The sequence below is a fragment of the Simochromis diagramma genome, unplaced genomic scaffold (genome assembly GCF_900408965.1).
Source record: "Simochromis diagramma unplaced genomic scaffold, fSimDia1.1 OVJJ01000402.1, whole genome shotgun sequence".
Classification (NCBI taxonomy): domain Eukaryota; kingdom Metazoa; phylum Chordata; class Actinopteri; order Cichliformes; family Cichlidae; genus Simochromis; species Simochromis diagramma.
The window spans coordinates 4,239,437-4,265,921 of NW_024386972.1; the positions used below are offsets into that span (position 1 = coordinate 4,239,437).

General features: G+C 39.7%; 4 protein-coding genes across 4 annotated transcripts; 2 read left to right on the top strand and 2 right to left on the bottom strand.

The window, feature by feature from the left end:
• Window positions 1–361: 361 nt before the first annotated feature.
• On the bottom strand, window positions 362–3,256 carry LOC120738186 (leucine-rich repeat, immunoglobulin-like domain and transmembrane domain-containing protein 2). Its single transcript, XM_040039331.1, has 3 exons — window positions 3,083–3,256; window positions 2,084–2,865; window positions 362–1,875 (listed from the first exon to the last, which is right to left on the bottom strand). Exons 1-3 carry the CDS (start codon window positions 3,190–3,192, stop codon window positions 1,088–1,090), a joined length of 1,680 nt encoding a protein of 559 aa, XP_039895265.1. The 5' UTR covers window positions 3,193–3,256; the 3' UTR covers window positions 362–1,087.
• Window positions 3,257–4,589: 1,333 nt separating this feature from the next.
• lrit1b (leucine-rich repeat, immunoglobulin-like and transmembrane domains 1b) lies at window positions 4,590–7,747 on the bottom strand. Its single transcript, XM_040038797.1, has 4 exons — window positions 7,325–7,747; window positions 6,547–7,007; window positions 5,993–6,298; window positions 4,590–5,858 (listed from the first exon to the last, which is right to left on the bottom strand). The coding sequence occupies exons 1-4, from the start codon at window positions 7,444–7,446 to the stop codon at window positions 4,780–4,782; spliced, it is 1,968 nt and encodes a 655-aa protein (XP_039894731.1). The 5' UTR covers window positions 7,447–7,747; the 3' UTR covers window positions 4,590–4,779.
• A 4,052-nt stretch (window positions 7,748–11,799) lies between these two features.
• rgrb (retinal G protein coupled receptor b) lies at window positions 11,800–18,179 on the top strand. The gene is made up of 7 exons (XM_040039363.1): window positions 11,800–12,180; window positions 12,482–12,638; window positions 14,220–14,341; window positions 14,776–14,929; window positions 15,065–15,182; window positions 17,328–17,441; window positions 17,686–18,179. Exons 1-7 carry the CDS (start codon window positions 12,105–12,107, stop codon window positions 17,824–17,826), a joined length of 882 nt encoding a protein of 293 aa, XP_039895297.1. The 5' UTR covers window positions 11,800–12,104; the 3' UTR covers window positions 17,827–18,179.
• A 5,008-nt stretch (window positions 18,180–23,187) lies between these two features.
• On the top strand, window positions 23,188–26,240 carry slc18a3b (solute carrier family 18 member 3b). Its single transcript, XM_040038796.1, has one exon. It carries the CDS (start codon window positions 23,836–23,838, stop codon window positions 25,402–25,404), a length of 1,569 nt encoding a protein of 522 aa, XP_039894730.1. The 5' UTR covers window positions 23,188–23,835; the 3' UTR covers window positions 25,405–26,240.
• Window positions 26,241–26,485: the final 245 nt, after the last annotated feature.

The following is a 26,485-nucleotide window of genomic DNA, read 5'->3' on the forward strand; positions in this document are numbered from 1 at the left end:
ACTTTTCATATAACATCACTTTCTTTTTAACTGGACTGTACATATTATATTAAATCAATTTATTAATCAATTAATCACCTTTTGGTGATTAACTTCTTGAAACAACTATGTCTGGAAAAAATACTATATATTAATATATTATCTAAATAATAGCATTTTTCAATTGTTTTATTTATCTATTAAAACATAAAATTATTATAAGATGCAGTAACTGATGCACATGTAAAAATCATGTGAAAATACAGTCACCGTGTGGACACAATCAGCTCAGAGGCATTAAATGGAAATATCATGTTCTGCTGACTAGGATTCAGATAGAAAATCACTTTAATCTGCTTAGCAGTGTATGTATAAATTCATGGGAAAATACAGCTTACGTAACAAATCCTCTGAGTGATTGTGATAAAAAAAATCTGAGTATGTCTCAGCATTTGTCTTTGACTTCTTTTTAATCCACATCAAACGCATTTCATTCAGTCATAATAAATCTGCAGTCCTTAAGAGAAAACACAAAAAGATTAAAAACATTTTCAAGACAAAGTAAATCAAAGCAGGCCAGAAACACACGTACAATCCACAACATCATATTGCAGTACTGCATGATAACTTAATTACACACGATTTATTTTTTTATTTCACAAAGTGACACTAAAATAGAAAATAAACCCTCCATTTAACAAGGAAGAAAGGCATCTCCATTTTCAGGTGACAGCTTGCAATATACATACATTCAAAGTGGATGTGTGCGTCTGAGTTTATATAAGCAGCAAAGTCAAAAAGAGGAATTATAACAAAAGTCCAACACTGAAAGGGAAAACATGTTTACCCCATGAACAAATATGTTATTTTACCACATAATAAATGTACAATTCAATTTTTTTTTTAAAGTTTTATTTTAATGTTTTTACTTACATGGTCAGAAGAGTCTTCAAAGTGTGAACCAGAAAAATAATGGTGCATGTATTTTAGAAAATAGTATACTTAGCTTTGTAATTCAACCGTAACACATACATTTAGAGGCACAAACTTAAACTACAAATAAACTTCATGTAGAAATGTATTATGAATGCAGTTCTTGACTTTGATGCTAGTACAGGTAAGCTGCACTTCCTCCTTTGGACTTATCCTCAGACCTCCGTCTCTTTGTTGGCTTTTCCATCGAACTTTTGCACAAAGCTTCATCGCTGGTTGCCTGCAGGCTGTCAAAAGTGCCCTGCCTCGCCCCCTCCTGCAGGTTTTCATCATGCATTCTGTGCATCCTCCACAGATCCACAAACCGGTCCACACAGCTGAACCTGGCCTCTGTGGTGCAGGCATACATGCCAACCGGCACAGCCAGCACCATTGCGCACACAATAACTATAATGTGGATTAACCTTTCTTTCTGCTCCATCTCACTAATGTCACTTCCTGTTACAAACACAATGCACTGACCTTCCCTTGGTGGGTGGTTCTTCAGGGTCACACACACCTCGTATTTGGTGACAGGAAGCAAATTACTGACCGAGTAACTGTTGATGCCCGGGCCAATGTAGATCATTTCCTTCTTTGGTGAATCATATTTGCCAAAGTGGATGGTGAACCAAGTTTCTGCAGGATTTTCAGTTGCTGCGTGCCACTCTAAGGTAATTCCATAAACTGTCTGTTTGGCTATGTGTATTTCAATGTAGGCATTCTCCTCAGATGACAGCATAGGGACAGGCGGGAGGAGAGGAAGGGAGGAATCAGAAGAGGCGATGTTAACTGTAATGTTGACAGAGGAGTTGCCAATGAAATTGTTGGCCGTGCAGGTGTAGAGTCCTCGGTCTGCCAGATGAAGAGAGGGGATCAGGAGCTGGGAAGAGAAGGTCTCCTCATCGATGTTTGTCTGTGATGCTGCAAGGTGAAAACAGAGCATCAGAGCAAATCACAGGATTTTTTTCATCTGGTAATGACATGCTCAGGTATTCTGATATTATGCAGTAAGTATTGTCTCTTTCAAAACACTGCACCCTGGGAGTTCACTATATATACTTCGCTAAGTGCTCCAACAGCAGGTTCACAACAATTTAATGGATGGTAGTGATTAAAAAAAAAATCTTACCAACAAATCCTCTTATAATCTTCAGACTGTACATCCACTGAATGGTCGGCTCTGGCCTGCCCTTCACTAAGCATGTTAGGGTTGCATTTGCTCCCAGAGGTAAAGTGATGTTGGTTTCTGGGGCAGAGGTCACTGGCCTCATGCATGATTTTAACTGAATCTCGTGGAAAAACTTGTGAGCTTTGAGAGCTGGACCTGAACACATCAGATAAGAGTTCATCAGGATGATGGGAGGGCTGACTGCCCTGGTGAACTCCACAAAGCCTTTGAGGCGGCAGTCACACAACCAGGGATTATCATGCAGCCCCAAAACCACATTTGACACCATCCCTTCTTTTGCCCAGGCTTTCTCAGCTATTTGGAAAAGGGGCCAATTAATGAAGACTTCTTTTGCTATGACACTAAGCTGATTGAAGGATAAATCTAAGTAGGTCAGCGCAGGTAAATATCTCAGAGCATGTTCGGGTAGCACATCCAGGTGATTGTGTTTTAGGTCCAAAATCTTGAGTTTTGGTGTATCCTGAAATGCTGTCCATGGTACTGAAGTCAGCTTGTTCCCTTGTAGCCTTAGCTCAGTCAAGTTAGCGAGCCTCTCTAGGCTTTTCATGTTCATCAGAGCGATCTCATTAAAATTTAGCCAGAGGAACTCCAAGGCAGGCACTTTTGAGAAGGATCCTCGGGGTAACTCAGTCAGGTGTGATTTTTCAATTCGGATTTTAATGAAATCATGTGGGATGTCCACTGGGATTTCTCCCATGGAGGTTTCCATACATAGTAAAGACCTAAAATGACAGACAAGAAAATTTGTGCTATACAAAGATACTGGTGTAGTACACTTAGCTTAAACGCAAATTTTGGATAGTGTTTATTTGGGCATTTCACACTAGTCATGCTATAAGTAATGTTTATTGTAGCACGTAACTTATTCAAAAGAGGACAGACTCATAGCAAATATACAACCGAGCTTTACAATGTAGCATATTTTTAGTGGCCACTTACCTTCCTAAGATATCATCTGTGCAGGAGCAACCGAACAAACAAGTTGACGATCCAAAAGAGATGAACTGGAATACCAAAGTGATATGCAATGTGACATAAAAGGCGTCCATGATCCTAGACACGCATATGAAATAGGCCTGTCAGGGCAGGACATGCTCATGGGCTGCGTGAAAGAAAGCCCATTGCCTTAATCTCCCTTGACGTAACCCTTAAGAGGCCAAATGACATGTGAGACACAGGTGTATTTATAGCAATGGTCCACTTTTTCTAAACACAATGTTAGATCTTTTCAAAAGGACATAAAGAGTTAACATTCACAAGTGTTTTTCAGTCGAGAGCTATGAGTTCGGCTTGATAGTAGTTCTTGTCTCAGATATGACCCCAAAATGCTTCGCATCAGACTAATTTAATTTATTTGTTCCCCACTAAAGCAGCAGCATTGACATGACAGGAGGCCCATCTGTGTTAAGTGGGCCGGAGCCCGTCAGGCTTAGCAACACTGAGAGGGAGGGCTGCACAGAGACAGAGACAGATGTCTGGAGAGGACTGACCTCAATAATCTAAACACTGTTTGTCTCTCAGGTTGATAAAGGCCAAATCAGCATATACCAAAGCGAGTGTGAAAACAAACATCTACACTATAGCTCTGCAGTTTCACACAGTTTCATATCCTTTAATACCCACGCTTTTTATACATGCGCATTATAATTTAACAGATAAACAGATTAGCCATGTGTTCAGCATTTCAGGAAATGTCTTTTACATAATGCATATCATAATCGTCGTTTATTGCTACAGTTTGCTTTAATGCTGAGTTCATCAAACAGAGACTGTACTAGTAGGCAATTTAGATGCTGGAGCACCCATGAGCACACATAATCAAAATGATAAAGACTGATCCAATGGAAAATATGAATATTAGTCCAAATTTATGCCATTATATGTATCAACTGTAGTGATTCATATATTAATGCTACAAAAACTGCCTCGGATTTGCCTACAGCTGTATTAATTGATTGTATTTACTTAGTTTAAGCATGTTTTGTAGCAGTTTATAGATACAGGGGATACATGTGGGTGTTTTTAAGGAAAGTAAAGATGTAGGAAAAAAGTAAGCATAAATCAATATAAAAATATTTATTTTTACACAGTACATTCATACATACACATATATTTTAGGTTACAAATATTTACACGTTACAAAATGTACTGTATTTCAGGTTTTTCACCCAACAGTAAACCTGGCACATTCACATCATACTGACATATAAAACAGGCTAAATAAACTATTGTTTCCCTAAATACGTGTAGAATAAAGATTTTCACACAAAGCATAAGTTACATCTTAGGAAAAAACAAAGAAAAGTAAATGTATTGGGTTTAAGAGAGTTTAGGGCATCGAGAGAGTTTTCTCTTATTCTTAAAAGTGCACAATGAATTAAAAAAAGTTATTTCTACATCACTTGTAAATTTACAACTGTATTACTGTGTATATTTTCCCTTTTTGTTGTTTCCCACCAAATGAATGGTAGCTTTTACTCCCACAAGGCTGTAATTTATTTGAATAGATCCAGTCCTAAAAGAGCTACAAGTGTCCTCTGGATACCCCTTTAAAAAGAGGATCATTTGAATCTTTCTAACAGTGGAGCACGGCGGTGCAAAGTGCATCCTTTGGGAACTGAGGCATATGTTTGGTTTTAACAGAAGTACTCATTAGGTAGCCCTTCAGTCCTGGCTGTGGCCTCTGAGTCAACACTAGATCTCGCTGAGAGCAGCCTGTTGGATTCGTCAGGATTTAGCCTCGTTAGATACTCGCCTTCCATCCCCTTAGCTTTGGTCCCAGGGCCGAGAGTCTCAAACGTGACGTACGAGTCCTGTATTTCTTTGGATTGCTTCCCCAGCAGCTTTTGGCAACGTTTCTTTATTGCCCCACAGCACACAATCAGTGTAAGAGGAACAGCAATCACGCATGCCACCGTTATCACCACCACATTAATGAGCTTCTGAGTGCCACTGGCACTGGCTGCTTCATCGGTTGAGAAGATTACACACTGCTCCTTTTTTGGGATCAGGCCTTTGACGCAAACACAGGCAATGTACTTTGTCTTTGGCACAAGGCCGTCAATTGTGATTCTGTTTCTTCCAGAGCCCACATTGATTCGACGCATGTCTCTCTCACCAAATATAGCATATAGGATGCTAAACTCGGTGGTATTTGTGGCTGTAGGGGCTCGCCAGTTCAGAGAGACAGTATGGTCAGTGTCACCAATCACCTTTACAGAACGCACTATCCTTTTCTCAGGAGCTTGCTGTAACGATGAGGCATTGGCCGATAGGTTACTTAAAGCATCCTGTTGCACGTCCAGTGGCTTCTGTGCATCCGAACCTTTGCCTCGTCCCTGAGAAACACCATCAGAGATGCTGTAGCTCTCAATCTCATACTTCCCAGTCACCCCCTTGCCATTAAGAGGTTCAATGATGGGCTGTGCAGCTGTAGATGTAGGTGGAGGAACGTATCTGGCAATAAGCTTTTCCTGGTATGCCGCTCTGCCAATGCCACCATTTTTCTTCCCCCTTGATCTCTTAGAAGTACCACCACCGCCACCTCCTGCTTCTTCTGACCGAAAGGAATCTGTGATCACCAAGGAGATGACAGCGTCTGCCGTGCCCACAAAGTTGGTCGCCTTGCAAACATATTTCCCAGAATCCCGGTAAGAGACAGCAGGCACGCTCAGAATCGACCAAATGATGCCTTCCTTTGAGATCTCTTGCTGAACTGAAAAAACAAAAAGGTAGAGATCCACAGAGATAAGCAGATTGATAAAAAAAAGAATAACTTTAATGTAATTGACACGTGTGCAGAAATAAATCAAATCTAAGCACATCTGGAACAAATGCAACAAAACTCACCGGTGCCGTTCATCTTCTTGCCATCAGCACGGCTCCAAAACAGCTCTGGGATGGGGACTCCAACTGTGCCGCAGCGCAGCAGCACATTGTTGCCCAGTGAGCTCCGAACACGAGCCACAGCCGTATGCACTCGAGGGCCTTGGCACCTCTGCAGCTCTGCTTCAGTGAAAAGAACCCCTGATAGGCTCTCGGGATCAGCGCATCTCAGTCGAGTGTCAATGAGAGCCACGGAGGACGAGGGGGACTTCTGAAACTGAACCAGATCATAGAGTCGACAGTCACACAGCCACGGGTTATCATGAAGACCTGCAGAGGAATGTATGGAAAGACTTTATTAGTGAAAACAATAAATGAAGTTGTTTTACCCAACAGTGAGTCATTTTAAGACCAGACCATTACCTGGGATTGAGTATAAATAAACATAATTAGCCTAACAAGTTGACACACTGCACACACAGTATATTTAGACTAATCCCTAACTGAGCTTTAAAGAAGTAGCTCTCATACAAGGCAGATTACAAAGAAATCTTAATACATCAAAGTTCAATCCTCACCAAGTATTAGTTTAGAAGAATCAGCGTCCTGGGGTGGCTTCACACTTAGCCACATTGTGAGAATTTCACCAGGAACGGTTGTGAGACTGTTGCTAGACAAATCCAGGTAGGTTATGTTCTGTATATACATGATGGCTTCTGCAGGCATGCTGGAGATCTTGTTGTTGTGTAAGTCGAGGAGCCTCAGGTTTGGCATGTCTGTCAGAGACTCCCAGGGGAAGGAGGTAAGGGAGTTGCCATCCAGCCTGAGCTCATTAAGGTTGTAAAGACCCCGGAAACTGTCAGGAGTCAGGGAGTTCAGGGAATTGAAAGACATCCAGAGAAACTCCAGACTGTTGAGGTAGTGGAAGGTGCTGCTAGAAATCCGTGTGATTGCCGTCTTCTCAACGCGGAGCTTTGCCGTGTCGGTTGGGAAATTTTGAGGAACCACAGTGATTTCCGGATCATTGCAAAGAACACTCCTGCAAGAAAATAACAATAAAAAAATATGACTACCTCTACAGAACATGTAGCAGTAACAATATTAAAGATACTTTTAAATTCAAGATGAAAGCATATTTTATACGTTAGTTTTAAATAAAAAATAAGTTTAAAAAGTTCCGTTTATTAAAGAAAAAACGTAGCAGACTATTTTTGAGTTATAAGCAAATGGGATTAAGGAACAAATCCAAGTTAATTCCAGCACACGGAGTCACTGAATATAGCAAAGCTATATTCTCACTTTTATCGCAAAGCATAATAATACAATTGTGCCCTGAATTCAATTCACAGAGTTTACCTCGCTTTTGATCCGTCGCTTAGTTTGTGAAAGAAGCAGCTGCACTGGGCAGGACACGGACTGCTCATCAGAGGAAGAAAAACTAAAGCCAAACAAAAAGCTGCAGGAAAATGTCGACTCATTTTGCAAGTTACTGAACACTATGCAACTAAACTACAGTTACAAAGCATGCGCCGCTACTCGGTCTAACAGGACGCGGGATGCATCGTGGTGTTTTGCACGCTCACAGATCCACTCTGCTCCGACTGGTCTGAATCCTGAGATAAAAAGGATAGGCAGGGATTAGAGAAGGACTTGGGTTATTTTCATTCACACGATTAGGCTATTGCTTCCTGGAAGCTGATAGGTTACCGCGTTTTTACTTTCATTCTTAGACATACTTTCCAAGCAATGATTGGATGGACAGTTATGACACAACTACCTGCAATTATAGGACATAAAGAAGTAGCAGGTGGACGAACTACAATCGCTAAATCTACCATACCTGAGTGAGCATTTGCTTCTTTTTTTCTTCGAGTAAAAGGGGAAATATCTGAACACATTTAAAACGTTATTCTTATCTTATCATTTTTATCCATCTCAAGGCTTTCTGCTCCACGTAAATTGACCAAGTTTCACCAAAAACAAACACACTGAATAAATTCTGATATGAAACACAAGGCGATAAAAAAACTCCTCTCGATTAGGTTTAAATGTCCTCAAACCGTCGTTTTTGTTAGAAACTTCATTTACAGACTGTAGTTAAATAGTAGCAGTGAGCGACCACTAGATGGCAGTGGGAAGTCACTGAGTGTAAACAATTGTTAAACACTTACACTGCTTGTCTCCATCCAGATAATCAGTGGGTTTGAATACAATTTTAAAACAGTTTTTCTTATGGAGAGAATTTCTAATCTCTGCAAGACTGCATGAATCTACTTCCCCCCAAACGACCATTAATAAAAAGTTGGATTTCATCATGCTTTGTGATTTTTTTTCTGTGCTATTAACACATGTACATTCATACATCATCACATGCAGGCTATCTGAGTATGACATACTTTGTGGATGACAGATGTATTGTCACAGTCTGAGGGGTTTTTTTCACAGGTAAAGAGGTTTAAAGACATGGCTGCTCGGCAGGGTTTTCAAATCCTTTAATCCAGTCATCTCTCAGTCTCTTGATAATACAACTTTGTTCCATTTCTTTCAAGAGGGCTGTCCCAGAAAGGAAAACCTCCAACCCTGCATCTGTCCCTATAACATTTCCCCATATGACCCCACATCTTGGATTGGAGTGTAAGGCGCATCTTTTAATAATGCCTTTATAGCAATTAAGATTTATTTACAAGAATAAATGATCTACCAACAGGAAAGTGTTATAATAATGAAAGAAACTGATGCAAAATGACATTTTTCATTTTTAATTACCAAAAATATACATTTTAAATAAATACAATTATTAATTTAAAAAATATTAAGTCAAAATGGAAGCAATTCTCTACATTATGGAAAAAAACATGTACTGCTTTCACAGGACTCTATGCATAGATTTTATTTGAAAACAAAAGAATTAAGAAGGCAAGTAGCAGCAAGGGGCTGACAGTCAAACACGGCAGCCTGCACACTAAAGAAATAATAAGACTTCTAAAACAATATCCTTTCGACAGGGAAGGAAAGATATTTGCCAAAATGCACAGTTCATGAAATCCTGTCCTTGACCAGTTCATGAACTCCTCTGTCTACCAAGCAATACAAAGTATTCTACAGTCAAATTTGGGGCCATCTGTCCGACAGCTGAAGCTTGGCTGAAATTGGGTCATGCAGTAGGACAATGATCCCAAGCACACGAGCAAATCTACAACAGAATGAGTGAAAAAGAAAAGAATCAAGATGCTGCAATAGCCCAGTCAAAGTGAAATGCTGTGTTAGGACCTCAAGAAAGCTGTGAAGAAATTAATGTCTGCAGACCTCAGTGAGCTGAAGCATTGTTTTGAAGAGGGGTGGGATACAATTCCTCCACAATAACATGAGAGACTCATAAAATCACACAGAAAACTATTACTATTATTGTTTATAACGGTGGTTCTACAAGCTCTTGCTCACTGGGTGTTCTTAGTTTTTCACAGGATTGCAGAGTCCTGTGAAAACTTTTCTTTTCACATGCCTGAAAGTACAATACCTAAAGTAGGTGCTGTATGTAAACACAGTATATTGGCGCCTGTATGTGCACTGGGGTGGGGGGCATTTCCATCTGAGCTGTTTATGAGAAAAAGGTAGAAAAAGGCCAGTGTCTAGAAAATAGGAGTTATCCCATTTAACTGCTTCTAGTTTTAAATTAGGAAATATATTTTTAAAAATGCTTTCAGTTCCTGGTCATTTGTTCAAATGGAGTTTCAACAATAAAGCCTTTGTTTCATTGCAAAACCAACAGATTATGCTGCAGTAATTAACTATTTGTCAACGAATCAATGTTTAGCCTTTGTAGGGAGTTGTAGCCTTGTGTTTTATGCCACAGTTTCATTTGTGTGCAGCTAAACACGACGAATACTCTCTGACTGAGATGATGTTAATTAAACAGTTAAATTAAAGAAAGCTACAGTCCTGATCTCTGGCATTATGTTAAGTCTGGCAGTGCAGGTCATAATGCAGCTGGTAAATGCTGTTGGACTAAAACTTATTCAACCTCAAAACGCTCTTTAGTTACTTCAATGCTCATATTTTAATCCTATTTTCTTCACACTCAGCCCCAGCAGATTAACAGATTGTGCTATTAAATATTTTGAAATTGAGAAACTGGCATTGCTTTATGTTCCTGAATGGCATCACACTGCTCCACCAGCTTCTAACAAACACCTCGCTAGGCAATTTGTTGGGATTGAGGGCAGCACACAAATATTCTGCGATGTGATTCAGATGCTCCAACTCGTCAATTTATCTGTGAAATATTGGCATTTTTACCGCCCCAAATGTTCCAGAGCAGCAGATGCCAGCAGATGACAAGTACACATGTCATAGCTTTTTTGTGTGTGTGGACTGAACACAGAGCTTACAGAAAAGACAATATGGACAGTTTAGAAAAGGGTATTATAAGTCCATTGGGACAATTCATTACTTCATAGTTAATGAGGTTGTGGTAATCTGTGGCAAGCTTAGTGGTGCAATCAGACTCTACCCAAATGTTACATTTTAAAAGGTTTAGGCAGCCACAATAGCCAAAGGTAACTTAGGACAACTGTGACATGGGATGACAACATGCCATGTCACAGATCCTCAAATCCTCGCAAACTGCCTTCTTGAACATGACAGCAAGTATCCAAATGGCCTCCACACTCACCAGATCTCAATACAATCACGGACCTTTGGGATGTGGTGGAACAGGATGTAATTCCACACGTGCAACCAATAAATCTGCAACAACTATGATGCTATCTTGTCAATATGGACCACAATCTCTTATGATTTTTTCCAGTACCGTGCTGAATCTATGCCAAAAGGAAATAAAACAGTTCTGAAGGTAAAAGAGGTCTACTTCCTGAAAGTGATGTGTAGGCTGGTCTGGAAAACATTTCGTTTTTACAGCAGAAAGAAAAGAGATAGCCTGATGTAGTCATGAAAGTGGGTACTGGCTCTTGACATTAAGCAACTTACGGTTGTTCCCAAAGTTGCCTGAAAAGCCTCCAATTAATCCAAAACTCAACAGTGACTCCCTGTTAAACCCAGAATTGAATTTAAGATCCTTCTTCTCAGATACAAGGTCTTGAACACCTCCCTTGTTATCGTAACAGAGCACTTGTGATTTTTGAAAAGAGCTAAAAGTAGAATTGGAGGAAAGCCTTCAGCTTTTATGCTCCTGTGGAGCCAGCTCCCAGTTTTAACTCAGGAGAAAGACACCTTCTCTACTTTTAAGATTAGTCTGAAAACTTTCCTTTTTACGCTTATAATAAGTACTTTCCACAATACTTAGTTAACACAAGAAGTCACTTGGATGAGTGATGAAACGTTTCTCCCACTGATAATGCTACATCCAGATGAACAGATCAAACCTTTTTGGACAAGAAAACACACCTTTAGGCTGTTCATATATTTTTAAAAGGAGTTTTTTTGGAAACCTGGAATGTAAAGGTTTCTTTTTCTAAGGCACTTTGGGTCAACGCCTGTAATTTGAATATGCTGTTTACTATAAATAAAATAGACAGGACGGTCAACACAAAAAGTGCATGTTCGAGGTATATTTTTTTTTTCATTTGCAAAAATTTCATAGATCCGCCCACCTCTATTCTCCACTCCCCATGTGTTTATACACCATTATTACATTAGTCTGTGCTTCATCTTGTCTTCTTATGCCCACCCCAATCGGTGGGGTGAGCCCTAAAGTGCATTTAAGAGTTATCAGTGTAACTGTCCAGACTGCCGGTCAAAGTCTGCTTAAGAGTCCAACACTCTTTTAAGTTAAAAGACAACATTTCCCATGTTTCCTTTCTCTTATCGCTTACAAAAGCTGTAGGTTGGTTTCGCCACAGAGTGTTCGGCAATAAACTTTCAGAGCCTTTAGATGACAGAATTGCGCAGAAAACTCGCAAAGTGTTTGCAACCACTCACTTGCAGAACGTGTGCAGGAAGTCTGCTTGTTAGGACATTCTTCGGGGGATTGTAAAGAGGGCTTTGCTAAGATTAGCGCGTTCATGCTTTTTCACGTGAAAGCACCCTTATAAGGCCTTATTGTGGCACAGACTGTGGGTGGCTACGCTGCAGGAAAACGACTCGTCTTCTTTGCAAAGTCTAATTTGTGTGCTTCATCATGGCAACATATACGTTACCGGAGGGATTCACAGAGTTTGACATGTTTACATTCGGTTCAGCACTCCTTGTTGGCGGTAAGTGAAGCGTGCTGTATGGTTATACAAGAAGGAAGGACCCAGATAACCATGAATAAATTTGGAAGAGCTGTATTTTTAGGGGGATTCCTTGTTTTTGTTTGTTGGGGGGGGGGTCATGCTTGGAAATGAGTTAGATGTTAAAAGTTCCAAACCAAAACTACTTAAATTGCATTTTGTTTGTTTGCACACTTTGTGGGCCAAAATAATAATAAGATCGGCCATGCAGACAAATCCAGCTAGAGGTTAAATGTGAAACCAAATAATAGAAACGTAATTTATTCTTTGTTTTCACTTTTAGGGATGCTGGGATTCTTCCTCAATGCCATCAGCATCCTTTCTTTCCTCAGGGTGAGGGAGATGCGCAATCCCAGCAACTTCCTGGTGTTCAACCTTGCTGTAGCTGACCTCAGTTTGAATATTAATGGACTCACTGCAGCCTATGCAAGCTATCTCAGGTAACAAACAGGGCATGCTCTGTTAGAAATGTATTTTCTGGCCTTCTACAGTCACTTTATATCTGAATCTTTCAGCAGAAGTTTTCATATTAAGCTGTCCAGCACAAGCTGACTAAGTCTCGGGGTTTCATAATTCAAACCACAATCTACTTTGTTCACATTTGGCAAGAAAATATATTGAAAGTGACCAAACAGCCCAATTCTACTTGCTATCAAATAATTAGTAGTTCCTATTTATAAAACCTAATGTGCACTGATGTTGTGAGACATTTCCAGCTTGACTTATTAAGAAAGCTGATTTTTCCTTAAAACTATTATGTAAAGTGTTACGCAAGACAGTTGTTTTTGTACAAACTACAGTGGGGGGTTTTAATTAATACATTTATTTAAATAAAATCAACTTGGTTTTTGCATTTCTCTTCTCATTTTTTGCTTATTGTAAAAATGTCCACGTGTTTAATTGGAATCCAGTTATCAAGCTAACCACTTTTTCAAATTTTAGAATCAATTGTTTAAGTTTAAGTGGGATAATTTGTAAGTACACCTTCATGAACCCAGCAACCCACTGCACTCGTAGTGTCACAGCTATCATAAAATGAAGTTAAACTTTATTTAGTTTGTGCAGTTGAACATAATGAAACACAAAAACAACAACTTATTATGATACAGATGTGTATACTGACCCAATGTAATTAGTCATTTGATATTTCATATGCTTGTTGTCTGCTGCTTTTAATATGTGGCAAAGCATCCATCCATTCACAATTCAAAGACTTCTCCTTCTAGAGAATTGATCCTATTTTAGTGACACGTGCATACAACGATAACCTATTGATGCTTCACCCAAATTCTGCTCAAGGTCAGAGACACATTTGGTGTTACATTGGGACTTTTCCCTTTTCACAACATAAGCTTTATGGATTTTATTTACAGTTTGAATTTAGTGTGCAAAAAATGATAAAGAAAACTGCATGAAATACCAAATGAGGTGATAGCTTGACTTTTTGCTTTGCCTCACATGTGCCCTACATGGTGATAATGACGTTATTGTTCATAATTATGGAGGGAGTGATGCTAGTGGTTGACTCCCGCATTAGAAAGCTGCAGTTAGGGCCTTTCTGTCACCACTGACGTGTGACACTGACACTGACATGATATGTGACCATATCAGTGATATGGTCACATATATTTATGCCGTTTACTGCATGGCGATGGTTACTGCTGACCATGTAGTCATAACACTCCTCAACTTAAACACTTTTATTTTGTGTTGATCTACATTAATATGTCCTGTATATGACTATTTGTGAAACTTTTTGACTTCTTTCAATTTAAATTCTCATTAGAGAACTCAATGACGAAAAAACTTTTTGTGCTTCACAAATTACAACAGCCTATGAATTATGATGGGTTGTGATCAGAATAGCCTCTACATCAATTAGTTTCTGGTTATTTTATTTTATTTTATTGAGCTGTATACCGTTATACCTAAGCACTTTGTTTTTATATGTAAGTTTGTGTAACTTTAGGTGCATTTTTCTGCAAGTTGTAGTATGACACATGTTTCTTTGTCTTCTTCAGATACTGGCCATTTGGTCAAGATGGTTGTGCCTATCATGGTTTCCAGGGGATGATATCCATACTGGCATCCATCAGTTTCTTAGCTGCAATTGCTTGGGACAGATATCACCAGTACTGCACCAGTGAGTAAAGGCACTACAAATAGGTGTTCAAAATGTTAGTTAATGCAGTTTTATACACAATTGAAATTAGATATTCAGAGAAAGTCAGTCTTAAAAAAAACTGAAACATGCATATTTTATCTGCCCCTGGGAAATGGTATAACTTTTTATTTATTAATTTTTTGTTTCATGTTGGGCAGGGGATAAGCTGCTCTATAAGCCGCTTTGTAAACCATGTGGAGCAACTCTTAAACGTTTACATTTTATATTTCTTCATGTTTTTGTCAACTGAATCGACTTTATATTTTGTCGGCGATAACCTTGTGATATTTAGTCAACTTAAAATAAAAGCATTTCGATTCCCAAAATAAGACTAAAACTAAGTTATGCTCACGTCAAAAGTTTGTGACTAAAACTAAATCAGATTTTTCTGTTAAAAAATGAACACTGTGTAGGACAGAAGCTTTTCTGGACCACATCTATCACGATCAGCACCATCATCTGGATTCTCTCCATCTTCTGGTCTGCTGTTCCTCTACTGGGATGGGGCGTCTATGACTTTGAGCCCATGAGGACGTGCTGCACGCTGGACTACACCAAAGGGGACAGGTAAATGTGTAAATATTAAAAGATAATCTTACCATGAACAATAGTTTTCTGTTTTCATAGCTGCCAGTTCACATGGAAAACAGGTACATAGACTTTTACAGCTGTTGTTGTTGTTCATGGTTATTTTTCTAACAGGGACTACATCACCTACATGCTAAGTCTGGTGGTGCTCTACCTGATGCTCCCAGCTTTTAACATGTACTCGTGTTATGATTTGATCTACAAGCATTTCAAGAAGATCCATCACCACCGGGTAATACATGCTGCAGTCTTACTAAAAATCATTGTGTATTAGCACATCCAATTGTGCCTTCAAAATATTTTGTTTTGTTAAGTATTGGACAGTCGTACAAAAGAGTCTGATCACTGGCTGTGTAGAAGAAAGCAGCTTAAATGTTATTTTGCTCTAATCAAAGGGGCTCTAATCAAACCACGAGTTTAAGAAGATTAATTTTACGCATAATGAAACACAACCTTTAAACCTGCTGGTGAGTGCTTTTCTTTTTCTTCTTTATTTTATTTAATCTTTAACAGGCTTATTATTTCTCCATTCTTCTATTTGCATGCCACTCTTTATTGTCGTTTTTTTATGCTGAGCATAGAAGTGAGACCGGTTGCAATATTAGGGCCATTGCAGGTAAAAATAGTCATTATTATTATTAAAGCTCTCAGGTACAAAAGGATAATAAACTCAGGCAAAAAAGTAATTTCCAAGAATAAGGTTATGAATAAAAAAAAAACCAGGGCAATTTACAGAGGAAAAATCAAGAAAAACATTCTCTGAAAAAATATTCTGTATTTATTTATTTTTTCTGTTAATTTCCAAAATTGTATTATTTTGCTTAAAGTCCACAGACAATGAACTGAAGCAAAGTTGTAAAGAAGAAAATCCTCCAAAAATGTGAGACAATGATTAATTTGTATAGAAAATGAAAATTATGGCTTGATAAAGGCATGGCACTTATCTGGGCGTCATGGGGACAGCAGTCTAAGCAAATAAGCCCAGATTTCCCTCACCCTAGCCACTTCCTCCTGCCCATCTAGGGGGACATTCAGATGTTCCCAAGCCAGCTCAAAGACATAATCTCTCCACCCAGTCCTGGGTCTGCCCCAGAGCCTCTTCCCTGTATTACAAGCCCAGAAAACCTCACCTAGGAGGTGTCCGGGAGGCATCCTAGTCTGCCCAAACCACCTCAACCGGCTCCCTTTGATGTGGAGGTGCAGCGGCTCTATTCCAAATCCCTGTTGAATGATCAAGCTCCTCACCAACCCTGAGAGAAAGCTCAGAGGGCAGCCCTGGCAGTGTCCAACACTAATCAGAAATAAGTCCGACTTACACTTGGTCAGCATTCTGGTGGAGTGCTGGAGAGGGCTTCACCAAGGGACTCTAAGAAGGCTGGGTCCTCTGAACTGTCATTTGGCATATAGGCACAAACGGTCTGGATCTAATCTAAACCCCAAAACACAGGCAGAAAACCGCAGGGATGCAAGTATAAAAAACAACATTAAGCCTGACCGTGGATTCTCACCGTGGGAAACTCCAGAATGGAACAGAGTCAAACCCCTCAGTGAGAAGGAAACTGGTTCCATACCCCAAGTTGTACGTTGAGTGAGTCAGACTATATCTATATCAGCTTGGACTCGTCCCTCATAAGTGAGGTGATATTGAATCTACCACAAACCAGTTTTGGAAGCCAGGGATCAGAGTACCAGGACCTCTGCTCTGACTGCCAGTCAATCCACTAAGCACTGAACACTTCCTGTGGGCCCCTCTTGTGGGTGGTCAACAGGAGGATGGACCTATGTTGCTTTTTCAAGCTGACACCAGCTGGGCCCCATGGCTTAAGGCCTGGCCTGCAGACAATTGTCCTCGAAACTGTACCCCAGGCCTGGCTCCAGAGTAGGACCCCAGTAACCCTATCCCGGGCAGAGAGCACTGGACCCCTGGATTGTTACGCTGCATAGGTTATGTGTACCACTGTTTTGTCATAAGTAAGGAGTCAGACAATCTGCCATGGCAGACCTTACCAGAGCAAATTGCCCCAACCACATAGCTCCTAGATCAATGGGAAACACAAACCCCTCCACCGTGATAAGGTGGCGATTCATGCAGGGGATCTCAAAAAGGTGGCAATCATAAGTTGGAATGTCTGAAAAGCAACCCATGTAAGGCTCTGAGTTGGTTTCCATCCTATTCAAGTGTGATCTGTTACCTTGTGTTGACCACATACTTTTGGTCACGAAACCACTGAAATGCATCTCTACTTCATCTCTTGTTTCAGCAACTACACATAAGCTTGATAAGATCATTATCACTATCATTATTAGACTAATTGTGACACACTCTCTCCATTTTTGAAGCCTTGTTGTGTGTAACACAATGGACTTTATTTTACAGTTTAACACCAGTTTGCCTGTGAGGGTACTGCTGATGTGCTGGGGCCCATATGTCATCATGTGTGTCTATGCCTGCTTTGACAATGTGAAGCTCGTCTCTCCAAAGCTAAGAATGGTATGTATTTATTTTGTTTTTTGCAACCTAACACTATGTGAAAATGAAACAGTTAAACACCTCTTTCTTCTTCTTATTGTTGACTTTTAGTTTAACAGTTTCTTAGTTGCAGTTTAAGTCATCATTCTTGTGACTTATTCCACAAGCAAGACAATGAAAGGAGTCAATCATTTTAATGTCACACTTGCCATAGTATGTGAGACAACTTAAACCTTTGCTTTTTTGTGTGTCTTTTCCCTTGTAGATGCTTCCAGTTATTGCAAAGACAAATCCTATATTTAACGCTCTCCTCTACTCATTTGGAAATGAGTTCTACCGAGGGGGAGTTTGGCATTTCCTCACTGGACAGAAGATTGTTGAACCAGATATTAAGAAGTCAAAGTAAAAGAAAACCCAGTAAAATCGGGCAAAAATCCAAGATCATCAACTGCTTTCATGATAGGTTCCTCATTCAAACGTAGTAGGATGTTTTGAAATAAACATTGCCAGGTCAGAGATGTACAGTTGTGTTATTTTCATATTTCATATTTGTACAGTACATGACATTACAGGACGGTCTGTTTGCTTGGAGCCACCATACCTCATGTTGGACTTAGCTCAATCAACAAAAAAACATGCTGCAGGTAATCTGACCATTTTAAATGTTCATGCATTCTTTCTTTCAGCAGCTTGACTTTAACCTGCACTGCTCAAGCATCCACGTGAATCCACTGACAATAAACACAGATGTTGCTCCTCTTCTGCTGTTTGCGCTTTCTATTTTAATCCGATTAATGGAGATGCTTGTAAGCAAGAAGCCTAATTGCTGCAAGCAGAAATGTGCCTTTTATCACATGTCAGTGTCAAATCTAAAGTATTTTAATAAGCAGATTATTTAATAGTGGTTTTGTTTTGTAGACAGCTAAATAATACAGCCCCTCTGTACAGTGAGGAAATATTTACTGTGTTAAGCCCGTTGCGCAATTAAGCTCCTTCTTAGGCGACGTGGACTTAATCTCATTTCAGGTACTTGTCTAAATTAGGAAATGCATACACTAAACTACACAGAGTTTGGTAGCGTTTTGTCTTCATTTCATATTAACTTACACTGAGCTAAATTTGATGACATATTCAGATATATTTAAACATATTTAACAATTTTGTTTTTACTTTTCAGTGCGCCGAATAGTTCTAAAACAAATGCTGTAGTTTTTTTAGTAAATAGGCAAGCGTTTGCATTTTCTGTCTGCATGCACATGAATAGATGCTTCAGAGCAGGAACACATAATCCTACCTGTAACAGATTAAATGAGTGATTTTTTTTGCAGTTACCCTTAAGCTATATTGGCTTGGCAATTTCATAATACCAGCAATGAAATGTCTTTGTGAGTTGAGTTACTAAGCCACGTATATTCCAAAGATCACCACAGAAGGGGCACATACTGTAGAGCAGGGCTGTCAAACATAAGGCCTGGGGGCCAGATTTGGCTCATCGAGGACTCTATTCCGGCCCACTTGATGACTTTGGAAAATGTGAAGGAGGGCATAGATTTTGGATTTTTAACTGTTTTACAGTTTTTCCTACTAATAAGGAACCTCCTTTACTGTCATTCATACTACATCAAAGTAATTAAGTAATAGATAAACAATAACAAAACACAAAAAAACGGTTTTATCGCAATCTACTAAAGAAATTTATGTTAAGCTTTAGAGTAAATTTAGATTTAGCTTTTTCTGTCATTTTAGACATGCTCACAGATGTCAGCATTTCTTTATTGTGTAGAAAAACGAGTTGTACTGCTGAAATTGCACTTCTTTTTCTTGGATTAAATTGGATTAAATGTCTATATAAACTTCTTTACACTGACAAATAGAGGGGTTTCCCTGCTTCGGCCCACTTCAATTCAATTCAATTCAATTCAATTTTATTTATATAACGCCAAATCACAACAAAAGTCGCCTCAAGGCGCTTCAGATCAAAGTGGGCTATATGTGGCCCACGATGTAAAAAGAGTTTGCCATTTCTGCTGTAGAAGAAACGACTCCAGCTCTGATGCTAAATGTATCCATAGCAGAAATAATCCACTGTGAGACGATCCTTGTCACACTAACCTCCGAGGTGTGACGTTGTTGCCCGCAGGCTGGTCGTAAGGGGATTAAACTCTCTCACCATCAATGGCAGCCTTCTTTAAGGGAGAAGGACTCAGCCTAATGAGCAACAGTGAAGCAGTCCTGAAATTAGACTGTTGGCTGCTTAAATTAGAATGATGAACCCCTGCATTTAAATGTTGAATTGCATGAAGTCATAATTTTTACCCCAGTAAGGCATCTCTTAAAGTTGCTATTGGAACATTTTTGTTTTTAATAGTGCAGACAGGCAGAAGACTCGAGTCAACTCAGAACTAATGTACAGTATGAACAGTGACAATACCTTTAAATGACATTCCCATTTGCTTCAGCTGCACTTTCAGTAGCATGCCTAACCAAAAAAAAAAAAAGGCTGAACATTGTGCTAAGTTAGCAATGTCTTTGTGAGTTTGAATTTTTTTTCTGTATCTTTTCTTGAATGTAAAAATGTGACAAGTGGGGATAAAAGTAAGTTGAAAAGCTTGAGCAGGGGAAAAAAAAATGCATCGCCTAATCAGAAGCTGCCTCGGGAATGCTGTTATGCAGCCTGCTCATTAGCATCGGATTTCCTTCCAGTATATGAGCAAGCTCTGCTCATTAGGAGGAGTTAAATATTTGGCACAATCATGTCCTTCCTCCAACGTGTCCTGCTGCGATCAGGACTTTTCTTGAGAAAGATTAAAGAACTAAAAGATCAGCATCAAGTTCTTAGAAACAGTTGGCTGATTGTGTGTGTGTGGTCTAGTGATCTAATTTGGTCAGAGCTGTAGATAGACACTGTGGAAATAGCAGAAAGTTCACAGGAAGAAAGTAGAACCTGTCACAGACAGATAAAGCCTGACTGAGCCTTCCCCCAAAACAAATAAGCCATTACAACCCTTTTCATCCAATAGAAACGTTAAGATTTGGGATCCACCCACCAGGCAAGCTGAAGGTTAATAGAAAATAGAGGTGTGCTAAATTTATTACTCTTCACAGACAATGTTAGAAAACAGAATGATGCCTGTCCTTATTTGGCAGCTTTCTCTAATATAAGGATGAGGATAATAATAACTTCAATTTAAAAAAATAAATAAATAAATACATCCCTAGAAAATAAAAGTCCAAGATGTTTAAAGAAGAGCCTTAAAAATCTACTGTGTGCCATTTATATTTGGCTGGAAAAATAAATTAGGTCATTAAAATACAGAGGATATCACTGCTTTAATATTATCTTCAGTTCTAAAAAACACTTATTGACCTACCACGTCAACACCAATCAATTGTAGGCTTGCTTAATGAAAAAGCATCATAACTTCCACAGTGTTGTAATCACTTGTGAAGATTGTTTTTTTGCATGCTTCAAGAGAACCTCAGTTTGTTACATGCCCTCCCCTACTCTTCTATCCTAGTTTAAATTGGCACAATAGTGTTTAATTCCGAAACAGCAAGCCGATATAATGGAAGTGTATCATTCCAAAAGCATTTATTTGTGCAGCTGAATTAAATTGGTGAAAACATTTTGAAGAATTTTGGTCAAAGAACACTCGCTTTGCTAAAAGGCCCTAAAATATCTAAAAACAGGAAAAGTGAGTGATGCAAAAATCATCTTTGAAGTTTAGCCACAAGGGACGGCTGAGTGAAAACACTATTTGTAAAACCTCCAGAGACACTATATGGACCTAGCTGGTGAAGTCCTGCATGTTTACAGCATTAATACTGAGCATATGTTTACTCATGTAAGAGACAAAGGTGAAAGCTGCCTATCAAAGAAGAAAGCCAAAGGGCAACTAAACCCTCCATTAAATATTACACACTACAGTCCAGAGGTCAGATCATATCAGTGGAAGGAAGCACGTTAGATGGTAAAACCCAAGCGCTGATGCTTGGCTTAGTGTTACATAATACTATCTGTTCATAATAGTTTCTCGGTCACAAGTGTTATCATAAATTTTGATGCCATTAGACCACGAACTGTGTCAAAGATGTGACATATCTGAAGTGGATTTTTCATGCAATGATTTTTAAAGGATTAGATCACGCCTGCGTCACTAGGCATCTAGAAAACCTTGCCCTTAGTCTCATCCATTAAGCCTCTCTGTTGTACTGTCTTCACGTCAGAGGCCGAGTCATCATCCATAATTCAGCTCTGAGGATTAGGCTGAAACTCTTGACTCTGCCAAGTTATGCATGAATGATGTATAAGGCAATAATATTATACATTTTTTTAAGTGTTTATGTAATATGTATGTTTATCTGTGTGTGTGTGTGTGTGTGTGTGTGTGTGTGTGTGTGTGTGTGTGTGTGTGTGTGTGTGTGTGTGTGTGTGTACCTACACATATACATATATGTATATAAATCACTTAGGCACCGTCACTTACATAAAGTACATGCTGCTTAATCTTTATATCTTTTTTTTTATCTTTTTATCTTCAATATTTAATAAATAATCAAACTCATGTGCATACATATATATTCATACACTTTCCTGTGCAAAACTCCTGAGCCACCTCTCCCATCTCCTTATTCCCTGTTTCCAAGGGATAGAGCAGAATTATTTTTAAAGGAATGACCAAGAACTACTTGAGCCTAATTATTATTCTTATTATTACTACTATTGTTGTTGTTGTATTAGCAAATTTTAATTTAATAAATTTAAATGTTATTCTTTTTTTTTTAACCCAGATTGCTGTACTTAAATTAATATTAGTTTTCTAGTACCAACGAAGAGGTGCCAGTCTTGTGGTCTGTCCTTGAGCATGCGCTACCCTGTTCACTGTAGGCTAATAGAGTGATTTTAATCATTTGTAGGTCGTTATCGCCCTCTACTGACAAACAGAAAGAAGTCTTGTTAAAATGCATTTATTAGAATCACACACAGACAGAAAGTAAGAATAACAACTATAAAAAAATTATTTTGCAGTTTCTTTTGAAGCGTCATACAACGAACAACACACTTAAATAGCAATAGTACTGCGCAAGACAAATATTTGAAAGAAACCGAAACAAGAAGCATTTAATTGAAATTCTTTTAATGGGTCCTTTGGGTAGTAATAGCCTGTAAATAATTCTACAACTGTATAAAATGTCAGGACTGTAGTACTTAGTAAAGGTAATGCAGTGATTTCCACTCCTGTTGTTTGTACCAATGAATTTTCTCCACGAGGTGTCGCCGATGTTAAACTTGTACCTTGCACAGTGTCTGCGCTGATAGCTGCATGCGACATTATTCCGTGTAAACGCAAACGCTAACAAGCGCCATGACTTTTGGGAGTTTAGGCAACATTTTTAAGAAGGCCATGAAAAGTATCTTTGCTTCAAAAAATGAGTGAGAGACTCAAACTTAGCCTTTTAAAGAGCCCGTGGGGGCGGAATCTGTCCACGGTACTGGAGTCTTTTGGGTGCAGAAAAGGGCAGTGGGACAAAGTAACTTTAAACAATAAGGTCAATGACGTTACTGGCAAGTCTAAGAAATGTCGTAAATGTTGTGTTTTGTGCGATTGATATGGATAGACTTTTATTCTGAAAACATGTACCGTCTCATGTGCGTATATACTGGTGATGACAAAGCGCAATATATTTTTCTATATCTCCAAAGTCTAGAGTCACACACTGAGAGTACGAAACGATTTTTCTTCTGCGCCTTTGTAATAGTGCTCACCAGCTCTTATTGGTTGAAGTGATTGCTGCCAATGGTTGGAGATTAACATAAAAGAGACAAGTGGAGAAGGGATCCACTTGGGGGCAAGCTGGTGATGCGTCATAGCACTTGCTGAAAAGAGGAGACAAAAAAGGGACTAAAATAGCGCCGAATCTGCGGGTTAATGTGCACCAATGGCCACGGAGTCACTCGTGGTCTCGGAGCAGAGCGCAAAAGTGCCACAGGTGATAGGAGGTATGACAACAGAGATAAGCGAGATTGAGTGTTCTCTGTTGTGCAAATAATTATCAAAATCTCTCCAAACAAAAACTTTGATATGTAAGAATAGAAGCTGAAACCTCTGCAAGGTGCAGAAAATCTACGATTTCACCACGTCACTTCTCGGGAGATCATGAAACATCATCGGACGTGGCTGAGCCGAGGACAAGAGGAGAAAGCTGAAGAAAACCATCTTCACAGATGAGGCAGCCAAGTTCATCTGCGCCTCTCCCTTTACGCACAGGCGAGGTGAGGACGGAGAGCGTTACTTCAGTGTAAAGAAAGCACCAATGAGTCATCTGAGGTGTTAAAAAGATCGGCATCAGACGGAAGAAGCACAAATACAGTTTTGAATCGAAAATCCTTTTTTTAAATAAAGAAAAGCACACCATGGATGGAGAAGGAGGCTCTTCGGGGCTGGCCAAATCAGCCGCTGTAAAACTGTCCGAGATGGGTGAAAGAACCAAGCAGTTAGGCACCGCGATGCGGGATCCTCACCAGCAAAGACGGATCATACTGGTGATTGTTTGCGTGGCTCTCCTGTTGGACAATATGCTCTACATGGTAATCGTGCCAATTATTCCAGACTATCTTGCTGATCTGGAGCTTGAGCAGTCAGAACACGTCCACGCTGTGATGCACTCCAACACTTCGGCAAACAGCACAAGCCAGGACAAAAGCAACAAGGACAATTTAGATATCCAGATAGGAATACTTTTTGCATCAAAAGCCATCCTCCAGCTCTTAGTTAACCCCCTGTCGGGAACTTTCATAGACCGGGTGGGATATGACATTCCACTTTTAATTGGACTGACTGTCATGTTTGTCTCTACCTGCATCTTCGCTTTCGGGGAGAATTACGCGACTCTCTTTATGGCCAGAAGTTTGCAGGGTCTCGGTTCTGCTTTCGCAGACACCTCTGGAATCGCAATGATAGCTGACAAATACACGGAGGAGGCAGAGAGAAGCAGGGCGCTCGGCATTGCTCTGGCGTTCATCTCTTTCGGGAGTCTGGTGGCGCCTCCCTTCGGGGGCGTCCTGTACGAGTTTGTCGGCAAACGAGTGCCGTTCATCGTGCTCGCCTGCATTTGCCTGGCGGATGGCTTAATGCTACTGACCGTGATCAAGCCATTCTCTAACAGGACTAGAGAGAACATGCCAGTCGGCACCCCCATATACAGACTCATGATTGATCCCTACATAGCTGTGGTGGCCGGGGCACTGACAGTGTGTAACATCCCCCTTGCCTTTCTAGAGCCAACTATAGCCAACTGGATGGAAACCACCATGCACTCATCTCAGTGGGAAATGGGGCTCACCTGGCTCCCAGCCTTCTTCCCTCACGTTCTCGGTGTTTACATAACGGTTAAATTGGCAGCACAACATCCAAATTTGCAGTGGTTTTACGGAGCTGTGGGCATGGTTATCATAGGGGCGAGCTCCTGCACAGTTCCCGCATGCAAAACTTTTGGGCAGCTTATCGCCCCGCTGTGCGGCATCTGTTTTGGCATAGCGCTGGTAGACACTGCCCTGCTGCCCACACTTGCATTTTTAGTTGATGTGCGTCATGTTTCTGTGTATGGTAGTGTTTATGCTATTGCAGATATTTCCTACTCTGTCGCTTATGCTATGGGTCCCATAGTAGCCGGGCAGATAGTGCACAGTCTCGGTTTTGTACAACTTAATCTTGGTATGGGTCTTGTCAATGTGCTTTACGCACCAGCCCTGCTGCTGCTGCGCAACGTGTGCCAAATGAAACCGTCCTACTCAGAGAGAGATAACCTGCTAGACGAAGCTCCGCAGGGGCTGTACGACACAATCAAGATGGAGGAGAGGAGAGCGAAGAAGAAGGGCTACAGTTCGGCAGGGAATTGCCTGTCGGTAGATGAGAATGGGTTTGACCCCTTCAGAGCACAGCGGTCCTTGTCAGAAGAGTCCTCCGGCCCGGAGTGCACTTAGACCGGTTACAATCCGACCGACAAATCAAAACATTTGTGAGATTTGTGAGGCAGACAAATTACAATCTAGTGATTTAAACTTTTATGTAAGTACCGATGTGCAATATAAACACCTAGTCACCAACGTCACAACTGTGTGACTCGTTTTTCAAAGTTTTCTTTCATCTTTTTTCTGACTGTGGTTTCACTGTGTCAACAAACAAGTCTATGTAGCGTTTGTCAAGGATGTATAACTCGAGTTTTGTGAGAGATCTTTCAGCTACCGTTGAATTTGTGTGTACTATTCAGTATTATATATACAAACTATATAAATAGATATAATGTGCGTACAAAATTATATGGGACCAACTGTAAGCAGCACATTTCTCCCCTTCACAAAATAGCCTATATTTTTAGTCTCGGAGGAAACTTTTTTCACTTGCACATCAAAGGCCTCTTTCTTTTTTGTTGTTAAAAATTGTGGATTTTAAGAAGTAGGCCTGTTTGTTTTATTTTTTTGTTTGAAATTAAATGTATCATAATAAATGGATTTTGTACATATGTGGATACACGCACAATGTAAATTGTTCAAATAAAAAAATATATATATCCGTGGATCTCTACAAAGTGTGTATGCCGTTGCGCGCGGGTGTGTGTGTATGAAACATTTTGTCAAGACGTAGCTAATGATGTCAGTCCCCTTAAGATGAACTAATGTGTATTCATTGAATAATTGTGGTTTTAATAAATCTCTGTTTGGATCAGTGTGACGGTGGTGATTTCATTTTCATAATTTTAATTTCAAATGAATAAAACAACATAAATGCCGGATTTGTTTCGATATTAATATAGGAACTGTAGACGATAAAAGTGGCTAAAAGTCCGCATCACCCCTTCTGCAAACATAAAAACACAAGAAAAGTGTTATTTGATTTCATTACTTTTTTTTTAAACGATCGGGAAAAAATCTTTATTTTTGAATTTTTGCTTGCTGACACAGGAGGCGCACATTAGTCACAGTGCGTAAACAAAAATCGAACAAATTCAAGTGTAACACACATAAACTGATTTAGTTCTTGATTATAACCTCACCACGTTGTCAA

Coding starts and splice junctions, on each gene's coding strand:
- LOC120738186 (XM_040039331.1), bottom strand. CDS start 3,192: ATGGACGCCTTTTATGTCACATTGCATATCACTTTGGTATTCCAGTTC. Junction 2,866..3,082: donor ACAGATGATATCTTAGGAAG/GTAAGTGGCCAC, acceptor CTGTCATTTTAG/GTCTTTACTATGTATGGAAA. Junction 1,876..2,083: donor GATTATAAGAGGATTTGTTG/GTAAGATTTTTT, acceptor TTCACCTTGCAG/CATCACAGACAAACATCGAT.
- lrit1b (XM_040038797.1), bottom strand. CDS start 7,446: ATGAGTCGACATTTTCCTGCAGCTTTTTGTTTGGCTTTAGTTTTTCTT. Junction 7,008..7,324: donor AGCGACGGATCAAAAGCGAG/GTAAACTCTGTG, acceptor ATTTTCTTGCAG/GAGTGTTCTTTGCAATGATC. Junction 5,859..5,992: donor CAAGAAGATGAACGGCACCG/GTGAGTTTTGTT, acceptor TTGTTTTTTCAG/TTCAGCAAGAGATCTCAAAG.
- rgrb (XM_040039363.1), top strand. CDS start 12,105: ATGGCAACATATACGTTACCGGAGGGATTCACAGAGTTTGACATGTTT. Junction 14,930..15,064: donor GACTACACCAAAGGGGACAG/GTAAATGTGTAA, acceptor TTTTTCTAACAG/GGACTACATCACCTACATGC. Junction 15,183..17,327: donor AGAAGATCCATCACCACCGG/GTAATACATGCT, acceptor TTTATTTTACAG/TTTAACACCAGTTTGCCTGT.
- slc18a3b (XM_040038796.1), top strand. CDS start 23,836: ATGGATGGAGAAGGAGGCTCTTCGGGGCTGGCCAAATCAGCCGCTGTA.